Source organism: Oxyura jamaicensis, chromosome 8, assembly GCF_011077185.1.
Source record: "Oxyura jamaicensis isolate SHBP4307 breed ruddy duck chromosome 8, BPBGC_Ojam_1.0, whole genome shotgun sequence".
NCBI classification, from domain to species: Eukaryota; Metazoa; Chordata; class Aves; order Anseriformes; family Anatidae; genus Oxyura; species Oxyura jamaicensis.
The window spans coordinates 11,317,219-11,332,324 of record NC_048900.1 but is presented as its reverse complement, the minus strand read 5'-3'; the positions used below and the strand labels follow the sequence as shown (position 1 = coordinate 11,332,324).

General features: G+C 44.5%; 1 protein-coding gene across 4 annotated transcripts in view; it reads left to right on the top strand.

Moving 5' to 3' along the window:
• The first annotated feature begins 11,162 nt into the window (after positions 1-11,162).
• Positions 11,163-15,106, top strand: part of SOAT1 (sterol O-acyltransferase 1) — a 29,049-nt gene continuing 25,105 nt past the window's right edge. Inside the window, exons 1-2 of one of the 4 annotated variants that reach the window (XM_035333396.1) lie at positions 11,163-11,216; positions 14,037-14,170. In XM_035333396.1, the coding sequence (XP_035189287.1) occupies positions 14,047-14,170 (124 nt within the window). In that variant the 5' untranslated portion in view covers positions 11,163-11,216; positions 14,037-14,046. Of the gene's footprint in view, positions 11,217-12,499; positions 12,620-13,595; positions 13,703-14,036; positions 14,171-15,106 lie in introns of those variants that run through there. The other 3 variants (XM_035333395.1, XM_035333397.1, XM_035333398.1) reach the window with 3 other exon arrangements.

Here is a 15,106-nt window from a genome sequence, read left to right as displayed (position 1 = left end):
CTGCACCAACAGCAGGCAGCCACCTCTGAGCCAGAACAAAAGGGTTCTAGGGAAAAACATTAAAAAGAGAATGAAAGATTTTAATATCTGATAAAGACTTTGTGACACGAGGTTAGTTACCCTGAAATAAACGCTGAAAGCTTGTAAGTGCTGAGCCATTTCAAAGGAGAATGTAATTTCTGACATACGCTTATCCTGTCATCTGTCACTGACAGCTCTTAACATACACCATCCACAGAGATCTTTCGTGGCACAATAGGTAGCATTTCAGAGTTGTTTAAAAAGTTATTTTTAATCATTACTATGATTTAAATTAGAATGTATGCACAGAGCATGCAAGATTGCTTGAAGTACTTGCGTGCCTGTTCAATGAGCAGCTACAAACTGAAAAGCTTTCTCAGGAAGTGCAGCTTTCTAACAGATTTTGCCCAACAGCACAAAAGGTTCACGTGCAGCCCTTAACAGATGAAATTTATTCTCCTAACAACTGTTCTTTTCTTCCACGGTAGTTAAAATAAAACTCTACAAACACATCCATTCTGTTTTTGCATTAGGTATACTATCCAACTAACCACCCTCCCAGGATCCTAACTGTGTGGCTGGTCATTGTGTGTATATCTATTAACTGTGCACTGGAACATATTAACTACTCTGAGGCTGCGCGTGAACTATTCCCATCATCGTATAGCCTTAACCTTTTCATGGCCTCCATTGGAGCAGAGCTAGAGGTGGGGAGACATGGAAAAAGCAACTTAAAGGACTTCTTCAGTAACTGTTTTCCTGACTGATACATTTGTGTGAGTGCTACAGCTGCACCGCCCTTCCCAAGCATCTGTTTAAGGCACGAAAGGTTGTCAAGGTTGCTAATAGGAACATTAAGAATGGTGTTTGTTTGCCTTTTTCTCTGGCAAATGATGTCTCTACCAAACAGAAAATGATGACAAGTCTCTGCACCTGCTGGCAATTGCAAATTAGTACTCAACTTGCACAGTGTGTCTAAGTGATCAAGTACATTTGCTGAGGTAATACGAGGTCCCTCAACAGTGCTGGTGATGATTCAGGCCTTTAGGCATTTGTCTGCAGGAGGGTCAATAGGAGTGTTTTGCCACCAGACTTTCAGCATTGCCTTAATATGTGTTTAGGAGCCTAATTCTTTTGGTTCTTAATTTGAAGTCTTACTAGCTGATTGGATAGTGAGAGATCTCCACTCTGCAGATGGAAGCTTTTTGTTTTGTGTTTTCACTTTTTTCTCACTGAGAGGTTTGTAGCCAAAGAGCTGACATTTAGCTAAAGGATAGCAAATGCTTCAGAGTGCTTACTGTACTATCTCCATCAATGCCCCTAAGACCAAACTCATCCCACCGTAGATTCCTCTGATGCATACTTAATGCAGTTAAAATAAGATGGAATAAAGACTTAACAGTGATTCCTCTCCATGCACTTTGCTTCACATGCTGATTTCCCCTCATGCTTCCTTCACCGCTGTCATCTTTCTTGCCCCCTCTGGTTGTCACTCATGCTCAGGATACTTTGCCAGCCAGAGCTCCCAGCACCTTCATTGCACTTTTCTAAATCATACTGAAAATCAAACAATGCAATGTTGCCCTTGTTAAAATAATTAATCTCTCTGTGATTGCATTCCCGGTACTGAATCATTTCTGAATTTAGTCTCTGGTCTTGTCAGGAAACCTAAGTGTACAACTTCTTGCAGGATTGGTGTTCTCTGTTACAAATTCAGGGTGGCATGGATCCAAACTTGCTGTGGACTGCTTTGGTAAATGCCCATGTGCCCCGGCCATGACTGATGCCATGCTCTATACAATGGTCCTAAATAATTAAATCACTTCTTAAAGTGAAAGTTCAGTCTCAAGTATTGTTACTGTTTAATTTGACAAAGACCTGGTAGATTCTTCCTTGGCAGGCTTTTTTATTTAATTATGCAAGAATTGCAAGCAATTACCATGTCTTTCAAATGACATGGTGTTCCTGCCTCATACTGTAATACAGAATTAAATATCTCAATTTTTTAGTTTTCAAATTGAATTGAATTGTTTCTTTAAAAAGTGCTGAGGAATGTGAAACTAACCAAAGAAAAGTGTAATTGTAGAAATGAAGAAGGAGAAAGCACCAGGGTTTTTAGAGATGTTTCTGCAAATGTGTTTCTTTGTGTGAGTGCACAGAACAGAATAGTACCCAAGAGATCAGCATATACATTTGTAATCAAATCTCACTTAAGTTTAAAACTTGTTCCTTCTGTTAAACATGCAAATATTTCCATTCTCTTTGCAAATGTTGCCTCTCTGCTCATTACCAAGCCTCTCAGAAAATACATAAGCCCTAACCTTTCTCTGATCAGGCTCTTAATGTGTTTTGTGTGGTCTCTATTTAGACTGTAAACTTGCTGAAGTAGGAAATGTCTTATAAAAAAACAACTACACTGTCTCATTTCACATCCAAATTCTTCTCCCATACCAGCTGTGTGTGTTTGCCTAGCAGCAAGTCTTCTGTTAATGAATGACTTGTTCTCATTAGCTTGTCAGGCTGGATATGTAGCCCGTAGTTCCCACTCACACAGAGCCGCACTCCTTCCCTTGTAGCTTCTGGTAAAGCAAATAATGAGATACACAAAGCCTTGTGTCTCTGAGTTTGACCTTTGTACTTTTAATCATTAACTAACACAGAATGCCAAAATTAAGTAACTAACTGCTGGTTAAATATATTTAACATAAGCTGAGTCCTGTGGGCTGCCTGGTGTGGGGGATCACTGCAGACTTTGCCTTCAGCTGCCACTTCCAAGCCCTCTTTAAAAGAAGGGAAAAGTAGTTTGCTGAGGCCTGCGTAGCAGAGCCAAGGCAGTTGCACTCTGTGGGTTTGTGTTGAGGTCCAGGGTGAATTCTCTGACACCTTGGAGGTCTCCAAAATGAGGTCCTGAACAACCTGATCTAATTTTGAAGCTAGCTGTACTTTGAGCAGAAGACCGGCCTACATGAGCTCCAGTGACCCCTGCCAATTTAAATTCTTCTTCATCTACAGGTTTCTTCCATTCAGAGCATTAATTAAGACTGTCCTCTAACTGGCCTCAACTCATAGGAACTGAATATTTCTGGAACCTCTGCTTCTCCATCTGATTTGAGTAAGATTAGCCAACAGGTTTGAAAGTTACTGGAGGTAAAAGACAGATGGGGCTGACAGACAGACACTCCTTTCACCACACACACAGGATGACTGTACAAGCCTTGTCTTCTTAAGAAAACCTTTCTTCCATTTACGTTTGTGCAGAAAACTTGTCAAGTGTGCACCTAATGAGGCCTGAAGCCATGCTCCATACTCCCAGCTGCAGCCAACCTGAAATAATACCTCCCTAGAGCCAACAGCACATTTCATACAGCTGAGATATTTACTGTGCAATGGGAACTATGCAGAGAAGTTGAGACATTTAAGACTGAAACCTGGGCATCTTCTTTCTGATTGTCAGAGATTATATCGCTGTGCTCACACGAGTGTATGTTTAAGTCTGCTTCTGCCTTGTCCGTCTCTGCCAGCAGAGACGGGAGTGTGTCTGTTACCTATCTGTGTCATCCTCAACTTTCTCATGCCCAAGAGTGACAGAAAGGGGAATTTGACCTCAGCATGCTAGAGACCGCCTGGCTGTCTGCTGTCTGCCTTTCCCTTTTTGTCTCTTCTTTCTCAGGATGTAGTCACACTACAAAATTACCTTGAGTGATCTGTCTCAAAGTTTTTCCCAGGGGCTGCTTGTGATAAAGGGCAGACGTGACGTGCATTAACAGTCCGTGCTGCCAGGGGAGATGCTGTTATAGCATGAATCCACTGTGGATTGTACATGACCCTGAGATTTCTGTTTACTTAAGCCAACTTTACATCCCTCAGTATTTCTTCTGCAAGGGACCAATTCTATAACTTCAGCCCACGAAGCTTGCCTGATCAGCTGAGTGGCTCCTTTCACAGTGACGGCAGCAGGCTATTCTGTTTTCTTTTCTCCCTGTTTGCAGAGAACACACCTATATTCTCCAGCTTTTGATGGCTCTGGAAAACATTACTTTTGCGTTCCTGAGAAGGAGCTTCAGAGCACTTCTATTTTCTGCCTCACAGGGAAGCAGTAACTGTGAAATTATCAGCATCCTCTGTGTCTGTACGTTCCTTGGAGTTGTTATACAGTGCAGTCTGAAATAGAGAGCTGGCCTTGGGGATTTGCTAATGATGCATTTAGTCCCAGCGTGGCACATGCTCATTCCTGGGGAGTTACTGAGTTAGCATTTATAGTTCTATACTTTTTCTCTGAGTACATGAAACCCTCTGATTTTCCCTCAGCACTGAGGTCTTGTGTATTGGATTCTCTTCTCATGACAGCTCATTTGGAATACCTCCAGAAAGCTTTCAGCCTGGATCCTTCCCCCTAAAATCACAGAGTACAGTAGCATCACACCAGTGATTCTCCCATAACTTGGTGCTGGATCAGCAGGCAACAGTGAAATGAGGTCTTCTGAGGCAGATTTTCAGAATAATAAAGCACAGACTTCCACACTGAAGATGGGTGGTTGCTATTATGGGTGCTGGAAGCCTTTTGCAACTAGGTGAATAAGCTCATAAATGGGAAGCAAGGAGCTGGCAGACAGTGAGGAAAACACAAATGAAAAAACTGGGGAGTAAGCCCTGCTGATTGTCTCAGTGGTTCTAACGTGGGTCCGTACTGTAGAGAAATAGCAGTGGCAAAGGATGAACCAAACTCACTCAGGGTTTACCCTGTTTTCCACTTGGTTTGTTGATTCGTGTTTCTCCAGCCACTTTATGCAATGAGGGGGCTTTTTCGTGTGTGGGGGCAAGGGTTGAACTAACAGGAACACTTTTACTATATTTCATATTAACTTGCTAGTGAAGACAAGACCTCTCTTGCATGACCTACATGCTTGAGCTCAGAATCCCTCTCCTGGGCCTGCCATCTTCAGATTTAAATCCTTTAAACAAACTCAAGTTTTCATCTCCTCATCCATATTTCCATAGCATGCAAGCCTCAAGGCACTAGGCCAACAACGGAATATTGCTGAGCACAAAGATGTTCTTGTAACCACATCAACTCAGCCCAATGCCGATCAACTGCAGCAGCAAACCCTGCAGATTGTTTCACCTCCCAGTATAGATTCATTATAATCTCCCATTTTTGCTGGTTGTCAGCTGATAGCTAAAGCTCCTCTTTCAGCTTTGTAACTCTGGCTGTTTTTTCTTTTTCTTTCTTTTTTTTTTTTTTTTTCACTTTCAGTGAAATTCTGTTGAGAGCTGCCAGAGACTCAGCTGTGACATAGATCTATCTGAATTCAGGGTTTTGGAAGTGTTCCTTCACGCTTGTCATCTCCTTCAAAAAGCACTGCATTGTACCAAGTCATTCTTTACTGCTCTACTTGTTGCTATGGCCAGAGATGCCAAGTTTCAGTCCAATTCTTCTGAGAGACCATACAGAAATCTGGATTTTCTTTCTTTCTGCTTTGTCTCTGCTCCTGGCTCCTACACTGTTCTCCCTTACCATCACCCCAAACTTCTTTCCAAGGCAGCTTGGAAACTTGGAAAGTACTGCCCTCTCCAGTCTCTCAGGATGTATAACCCGCAGCACTCCCTCCTTTCCCTGATCAGGCAGGCAGAGATGAGAACATGTGGATAGGTTCCCTCTCTGGCCAGGTATTTCCAAAGTCAGGGAGAAGCAAAAAAGAAGAAATGGGAATGGGCTTGAGCAGAGAAGAGGGAAGGTTTTGGCAGGGGAGCCATAAATGCATGGTGTTCTCTGTCCATGTCAGGCTTGGGAAAGGTTCTTGCAGAAGGGAGAGCAGCAGGCCTGGCTGCATCATCCTGTTTGGGACTACTTTCAGTAGATGTCATCTATCTCTGCAGAGATTAAAACAAAATGGAAAAGAGGAAATGCCTCATGCTGAAAGCTGAAAATCCTTTCTCAGTTTACAAGTTTACAAGTCTCCCACATCAGAAAATGCAAATGTTGCTTACTGCACACAGAAAGTTATTAGTCCCTATAACATGGGCTTTGCAACATACAGAATAGGTAGGACTTTGCGATTTTTACCTTCAAATGCCTGTCCTGGGAATTCCCCTGGCTCAGTCATTACAAAAGCACCAATTCTCTTCCATGTTCACCAACAGTCAGTGCTTTATTACTGTTACAAGTAAAAAGAGAGGGAGACAAGGAAATGGTAGAAAATACTGACTTACGCTATTTTGTCCAGCTAAGCATCTTAGCAGCTATCAGGAGAGCGGAGTGCTTCACTTTGACCTAGGAAACAGAGAAAGGAAACAAATTATTACAAAGTATTGAGAGGAAGAGATTTCTGGTCCAAACTGGCTAAGCAATGGATTTTACTGACAGGTCATGCTAATTCCTCCTCAGCTCTCATCCTTTCTGTGGTAAGAGAAATGCTGCTTCTAGGAGGCGGTGTTGGGCTCCCTTTGCTTCAGAAGAAACACCACAAAGAGGCCACAGCAAGGCCAGAATCATCTATCATGATTATACCATGTGACATTTGCATCCCCCCCCCCCTTTTTTTTTTCCTGGTATCTATTTGTGTATTTCTGCAGTTGTTTGATTCCTCTTTCTTTTTTTTTCTTTCTCCTTACCTTTAATCTGTCACTAAATCCCCCTTTGGAAATGAACACCAGAACTAAAGACCAAACGTAGCACGTCTGACAGGTTTATGCACGGAGGTGTCTGAAAGGATCAAAAATCAACCCCTGGAGCTGTTAACCCCTCCAGCCAGGGGCAGAACATACCCTGCCATCTCCCTCCAGAGCAGTGCCACACGACATGCCAAGAGGGCCACCACAGCTACAGTATGGGACAAATGATCTACAGAGCGAGCAGTCATTAAAATAGGTGTGAAGCATCCCCTCTTCCACCTACTGTGTCTTACCTTCCCAAGGAAGGGTCCCAGCTGTGCAACACAGCTGGCAGTCTGTGGAATCACAAGGAACACGTAGAGTTGCTGGTGGAAGAACGGGAAGGAGACACTGGCCAAATTCAGCACTGTGTTTCCACAAAAATATTTAGAAAGCCCTTAGAAGCAGAAGAGTCAATACCAGTAGCTAGGCCTGTTTGTTCTGGAACTAAACTCCAAAGTCACTCTTCCAGGGCTGCCTGCGCATTTAATGCGGTGTGTTCCTGCTGAAATGACTTCAGAGCCCCTCTCGCTGAGGCAATTCAATACTTTCATGCAATTTTAATAAGCTGCAGCATATGCTACAAAATAAATCTGAGATTGGTTTGAGCTCATGTCACGCGGAGAGTGATTATCATATATAATGTGGTTGGGACCCAGATTAAATTGTTTCTGAGCCTAACAGAAAGAGAAAGCTGAGATGTTACAGAAGGTAAAGAGCAGTAGCAGAAAAAACAGTTCAGCTTGGCAGGGTTAAACAGTGGTTATACATATACAGATTCAGTACCTTTCATGATTTGATGCCAGATTAGAAGGATCTTCTCCTTTTTAACTATACTGAAGAAAGAACCCCCTCAATTTAAACAAGCAAGCAAACAAACAAAACTATACGAGCCCAGCTAGCAAGATTCATCCTATTACTTCAAAATGGTAGGGAAAGGAAAAATGATTTGCCTCTCAGAAAACAATGCAAGTTTCACAGAAGCATATGGTCGTAGCAAGAAGCTCAGCACCTGAATTTCTGAGCTTGCAGAGAAATCCAGCACCCTGCTGCCGCCAGGCAGTAGGGCTTTGTTTGTTTTTTTTTTTTAAAGGATGATTTCAGCTCAGTAGCAAAAAGTGGTGCGATATGACAAGCAAGGATACCACTGCCCTCTGCCGAGAGAGATGTGATTGTTTCCTTGACTGTTTGAACTGCCAGCAAAAACAGCAACTTCATTGCTTGGAGAGTAGCTGCACGAGGAATTGTTTGCTGGAGTCTGAGTTTAATTCCTGCTGCTTGTCTTTTCGAAGAAGTGCGCTAATCTGAATCTCTTTTGCCAAATATTTTGAAAACTCTCAAGGCTGCATACAAAGTAAAGACGAACAAGGGTAATTACATACAAAATCTTGACATGATGATAGCAGGAACTGTGAAAACTTGAACTGGAGGTTTAAAAGCAGTCTTTATGATTTACAAACACTTCAGGCATCCTCAGCGATGTGATGTCTGCTGGAGCCAGTGTTAGGTTTTCTTGCCAAAATTCAGTCATGCATTATCAGATATGGCTGAAGTCCTCTACAGTTTTTTTTTGTTTGTTTGTTTGTTTTTAACTGCAGCTCTTGCCTGATGGAGTTTTGGCCTCAGTCTTACATCAGCACCATTTTTTTTTCTGGTTATGCAAAAACAAAAGCTCATTCACTGCTGTACTTAAAATAGTCGTTACCTTATAGGTCTAACTTTACTCTCATTTTGCTGTTTTTTTTTTTTTTTTTTTTTTTTTTTTTTTTTAAGGAAAAAAATCAACATTTAAAAAGTGTAACGTGTAACAATATTTTCTACCACTTGAGGGAGTGCTTTCATTTATACAGTAGGATGTTGCTATGGTGCATACCTGTTGGGAAATTAGAAACTATACTTGTAAACAGCACATTGTAGGAAATACTACACTTCACCGAAACATGTGAGAGTATTGAGGCTTCCAGGTGACTGTACTTAAAGCCTAGATAGAAGTTTTAAAGGAATTAATGATTCCAGTCAAAATTAGAGGCAATAAATGCCAGCATCAGAAACAGCCACAGCTACTTAGTACCTGGGCTAACTAAAAATAGCAAATAAAGTAGGTATACAGAATAAGGAATAGGCAGCGTTAATCACATCTGTGCTGCAACAGTGCTGAGAAAGATGGAAAGGAACAGGACTGGGCACAGGTTTTCTAGAGGGGCTGCAACGACCTCAGCGCTCTGCCTCTGCTCCCTGACTGTCCCCATCTCACCATAACTCACGGTCAGCACCAGTCATGCTCACAGACCCCAGCAGTCACCACATGGATGTATTTGTCCACCCTGGGCGGCACGTGTGAGTTAACATCAGAAGCAAGTAAGCATAAGTAAAGGGTTGGAGTGTCAGGGACACCAGCTGCCATGCCAGCAAATGGGGGCGGCCATGCCATGATTCATCCAGGGGTGCTCAGAAACGGTTGTGGTTAGGCAACCTTTGAGCAATGCAACCAGCAGGATTAATGGAAAACACTCAAGAAAATCAAGAAGCAGCTTGCTGACAAGCAGAGTAAATGATGAAACAATACAGCAGGTTGGACCTGTGAAGACAACAACAGAAGATAGGCATGAGTGGCAAAAAAACAGGTGGCAATGGCTTTTTCTATTTTTTTAAAGGATGGGAAGATACGTAACAAGGGGAGCTGCTTTGCTTTTCACCTTGGGTGAGCTGCCTGGAAACACACTCAGAACGGAAGGAAGGGTATGTTGTCAAACAGCGCTTTTAGGGAAAGGCTGAGTGACCAGAAGTGAGCTAAGTGCCCACCACACCGTGCTTCTTTGGCCTGAGGCATTTTTCAAGAGGTGTTAAAATACGGTGGCACCTATCCCTTTGAGGCAGAATAAGAAAAGCAAGTTGATTAGCTCTGAAAGTTAGGTGCACTTTTCTTTTTGCTAAAGGTATCTCATTTTCCTACCATCTGGAGTTGTGGTTTTACTGATTTGATGGAACAGTTTCATCAACAATTTTTTCATCTTTAGCAAGCTTTCAGAGATATATTTTTTTTTTTTCTTTTCTTTTCCACTCATCCACCCAGGTCATGCTGGCACCACAAGACACTTCTGTGTAAAAAGCTAGCACAGCGTTTGCAGCATGAGGGCACCAGTGGTCATGGATAGCCTGACTTAGAGTATCTCTAAGAAGCATTGTGCTAAAAACGGCTTGATAGAAACGGGTTCAGTTTTGTTAAAGTTCCCAGTGCTATCATCCATGCTATTTGCACTGATGATAGGATTTTTTGCCTTTTCATTTTTTACAACAGTTTTCCTATTAAATGGCATGGAAGATGGGTGGTGGGATCACTGCAGACTAAATTTTTCACTCTCACTCAGTGGCTCCACTCAGAGTCCCCGAGGATTCTTCAAAATAACTTAATAGTTCCAGCAGTTACAGGTTTAAAAAAGCATTTCACGGGTATGCGTGGGTATGCCAGACCCAGTACAGCGTTGGCCAAAACAATTATTTTTTTGTACTAACAGTAAGGTAAAATGTGACAAACTTTGAAATGTTTTAGTACCTCAGCATAATTTGTACCTATTTGGGACAACCTTTTGAGGTGTATCTACACACGTAGCATGCATAGCACTGCTTTGAAGCCGTGAAGAGAAGGAAAAGACACAAAAGTTAGTGGCTTAGTTCTTATTTTAGCAATACTTTGCCATCTACGCTGTAAATTGCAGCTACTGAAAGGTTACTAGAGTTTGTTTGCTGCTGACGTGTCCCAGTGACTCACAGTCCATCATGTGCCTGTGTCTTCCTAGAGAAAGGCACAAAGCAGGGGTGTGGGTTTGAGCCTTTCACCCAATTCTTCTCACTCCAGGCTACGGACCGGGAAAAATGAGATGTCTCTGTCCAGGCCCCTTCCTCAGCACCCACCTCACGGTCGAGCTGTGGCTCATTCCCCACAGAAGGCGTCCTTGGGGCTCCCCGGGAACACTTGGGAGAGCAAGCAGCCCACAAAGCCCCTTCTTGGGGACAGGGAGCACCACACAACTTGGCAGGCGCTCCGTGGGTGCTTCCCCTTCATTATATTTGCCCTTGCTCGGGTAAAACCTTTTGAAGTTGGGTCCCTGCAGAGGCCACGCGTGTCGCCCAGCCCCGGGAGCTGGACGAGGCGCTGGCTGAGCAGCCGCTGCCTTCCTCCCGAGGGACGAGGGCGGCTGCGGCAGCCGGGGCCCCCCAGCCCCTCGCAGGGCGTCTCGGGGGTCTCAGAGCTGCCGCCGGACGCTGACAGGACCCGGGGGCGGCCCCTGACAGGAGGCGAGAGGCGGGAAACCGTGAAGGGATTGGGAGGGGGGGAAGGGGAGAGGAGGGGCGCGCGCCCCCCACGTGCGCCTCACGTGCCACCTCCCACCCGCCTTCTCCCCGCCCCCTCTTCCCACTCAGCCAATGGGAGGCGGCGGCGCCTCTGCTCCCCCCCCCCGATCCTGGTGCGCGGTGACGTGCGCGGCGCGCGGCGGAGGCGGGAAGCGGCGGCGCGGGGCCGTTGGCGGCGGGAGCGGACTGAGGTGACGGGAGGCGGGGGAGGGGCGCTGCGTGAGGCGGCTGCCGCCGGGTCTCTGCTGCTTCCGTTGCCCTCTCGTTCTCCTCGCGCTGTGAGACCCCAGCTTCGTCCTGCTGCCCGCCCGGCTCGGGGGAGCCCCCGTGAAGGTGAGCCCTGCTCGTTCCGAGGGCGTGCTGCCAGCTGGCAGGGTTGCGAGAGGGAGGACGGAGGAGCCCGGCTTTATTGGGACCGGTCACGCCTGTAAAAGCGGGGAGTTCCCGCTGGGGAGCCTGGCTGGGGGACGCCAGCGTCACCCTTCGAGTGCTCGGAGCGGGGTGAGAGGAGCGGCTGCTGGCCGTGAGGGGTTCTGCCTTCTGAGGAGGAGGAGAACCTCTGGGTCCTGCCCTGCCGAGACCCGTGTGCCTCTAGCAGCGGTCAGAGGGAAGGTCTGCTGCTCTCCCAAGACGCCGCTGTGCCGGTAGTGCCTCAGGTGCTGTAGCATTACGCTTCTCGTGTGGAAACCACATAAGGAAAATATCTGCTTTGCTAAATTTCCCCCAGCACAGTTCTTGTTTCTGTGCCAAAAATCCTTTGCTCTGTTCGCTTGACCTCCGCTGAGTTGTTTTGGTACCGCGTTTGCAGAGCTCACTTAGGATACCAACTCCCTAAGTTAATTACCTTAATTCTTCTTCTGCATACATGATTCTTCATTCATCCATCCTGGAACGTGTTATTCTTACTTCCTTTCTGTCAGTCTCTCAGATACTCTTACAACTCCCATGTGTGCATTGGAGAGGAGACTGCCTTCCTCGCCTCTTGAAGATGAAGAGCATACGCTGCAAAGAAGTAAACTTAGTCCTCTGCTGGAGCTGGAGAACCTGTGTCCCACAAGGATGGATGTAGTTCACGAGAACAACTTGACTTGGATCAGGAGGCAGTGGAGAGGCCCTGTAGTGGCTCAGGGGATAGATTGTTAATGACCAAATTAATGTTGCTGCTTTATTCCCCCCTCCTTCTTCTCTCATTTTTCTTTAGAATCTGCACTGCGATCAGAGTGAACCATTCTTATGTGATAGGATTTTGGCTACCTCACTTGTGTAAGAGCAGGAGGACTGAAGTGGCTGCCTGGCTGTGGTCTCCATGTAGCTGTAAGCCCCAGGCGGGCAAAATGATTGCTGGTTCTGATGTGATGTGGCAGTGTCTGTACTGGGAGTCCGGTGGGAAGGCTGGGAGCTAGAAAGCATAGTGTCTTCACAGTGGTGCTTGGCTTGCACTTAAAGGTGTGAGTATTGTTCAAAATAATTGCAGCAATAGGTGTGGAGAGCTGTTAGAAGTGGGCTAGTCCTGCCAGCTAGCTTTCTGTGCTGCTGAGCATGTTAACTGAAGGAAGGTTTACTGTTTCCATGCCTGGTCCTTTGTGTTCTTCAGGTGAATGCTCTTTGTATTACATAAATTATGATGGTGTGAGCTGTCGGCTGGTTTACAAAGCCAGCTTGGAAGTTTGTCATTTTTATGGTCTTTGGTTTTCTTACATGTGGACTGACCTGGCTGGGATCTTGTGACACAGGGATAAAAGGGACAGTGTCCTGCAAGAAATGGTGGCGGTGGTTGATTAATGAGTTGTTTGGTGTTGGAGAAGTTTAATGTGTCCTGTGGTGCCCAAAAGAGGAATGATGAATTGCCCTGCTATAGAGGTGGCAAACAGGAAGCTGCAGCCTGGTGGTACGCGACCATAAAAGTCCACGTTCCTGTTCTGCAAAAGTGTCAGCCTTAATTTTCTGAGGAAATTCATTCTTAAGTTATATTCTGCCACCTTTGTTTTTTCTACAAGTGCCTGACTTTTCCTTACCTGTTTCTAGTAGCTCATCTGTGTTGGGGCAAGTATTGTTTTCACTGACAACAAAATTTGTTCAAAACCAAAGCAAGTTTGCACCAAAGTGGGGGTGCAATGTATCAAAAACGAAAAGCATTAGTTTGAAAACCTAATTGCATAGGTGTCTGCATGTTTTTTCTGGAATTCCAATTCTGAAAATTGACCCTGGTTGTAGTTGCGTATCTGTGAGCTTCCTCCAGCTGTTCTTTGTGGGCAGTGTGCTGGGATGTCACTCTGTGACCAAACTGGAGTCCCTTCCCCCTTTTCATTAAAGAAGGATTTTCCATTTTTCAGCCTAGCTGTAGTAGTTTGGGTGTTCCGTATTAGCTAGCAGCTCTGTCCCCAGCAGTGACCTTTGTCATTGAATCTGGCATAGCTCAGACCTGATCTCTTCCTGTTTTTCCTTTATTTGCTATACAGCCATTGTCTGGCCAACCAGCGTACAAGGATCTATTGAGGAAACTGCTCTTTCAGTAAGGACTGAAGACTTGACAGGAAGGGGCTTGGCTAAAGTAAAATCATGTGGTTGATTCTGCAAAGCAAACGTGCCAGAGCTCTCTGAAGACAAATTCTGCTGTCTGACTGACTATTGGAAAGCATTTACAAAGGCTTCTTGGGCTTTTAAAGATTTCACAAAGGCTTGAGTCATTTAAAATACCTAAATCTATAGGGAAAAGGAGGGAGCTGTGGGGAGATGAAAGATGTGTGTTTTTTGTTTGTTTGTTTTTTTTTTTTTGAAGTGGTGGAGAAACTTGGATACTTTGCTTCTTCACCCCTTGTAGTAATGGAAATGTGACCTGCAGTAAATTACTACAAGTGTGTACTTATTTTCCTCTACCCCTACTCTGAATTCATAATGGAAAAAAAAAATCTTAACTATAGAGCAAAGAAGGCTATGTAATTTATTCTTTAACCATTTAAAGAATAAATGAGGTTTTGTCACTAATTGTGTTCTCTCCTTTTCTGGTCTAGCTAGGCAACAATGGCAGGTGAAGACTGTGCAAGGAAGCGCCAGTCTGGCTCTGCTGCAGCCCACAAGCCCCATGAGAATGAGGAAGCACAGAGGAGACCTGAGGGCGAGAGGTCCTTCCAAAACGCAAGCAATGGTAAGATTCTTTCGCTTGGGCTTAGTGGGGTTTGTAGCAGTTTATATTCTAGCTGCCTAGAAAGTAATGTGACTTGTAGTTGGCTGGCTGGGAGGGTTGCTGCTGCACGTGGCCTGTCCCTTAATTTGCAGCTACAATTGTGTGGCAGTTGGAGTGGTTTTGCCTGTGGACACTGACTGTCTTAAACTTCTGGGTTATGTTGTACCATTTTCCAACCTGCTGATGATGGAATTGCAGCTTGTTTTCTTCTTGGGAAAAGAGGATAAGCAAAAAGCTAAACTAGTTTGTCACAATGTGCCATGCGAATATAAGCTCTAAAACCCTGGTACTGGTGATTCAAGGAGATAATTTTTACTGGTGCAGTTCTGAATAACGTTCCTATTTTGCTCTACCTCTTTAAGCTGGAACAAGAGTTGTAGCAAATTTAAGTTTAGTACAAGCTGGATTTCTTCTTACAAAAAATACCTTGTAGAGAAAGTTGTGCCACAGGCTACTTACAGAATTGAGCTTTTTTTTTTTTAATTCAGCTGTTGGTGCTACTGATGTTTTAATTCAGTAGAATGGGACTGTTTCATTGATGCTGTTTTTGGAAACTTGCAGGGAGTTAGTGATTCATGGAAAACAATTACGAAGGGTTTAGAAGTGGACTTCCACCTCTTTATCTATGTAAACACCTTAACTGTTATGCCTAAGTTTGATTTCTTGTAAGCTTGTGGGTAAAGAATAAATAGAGCTGTGATAATTAGCACCTGATAGGTGGGTGTGCCTGTTTTTTAAAAGCCTTTCATTTTAATACCTCTGAAATGCAACATAATGTCACTGCAGGTGAGATACTGTGGGTGGATAGCAAGTAAACATTCTGGGACAAGTCTCCTGGAAGTGTACCCGCCTCTGCTGTGTTCATAGGTCTGGTGGGATGGTTTAGTACAAAGTGCT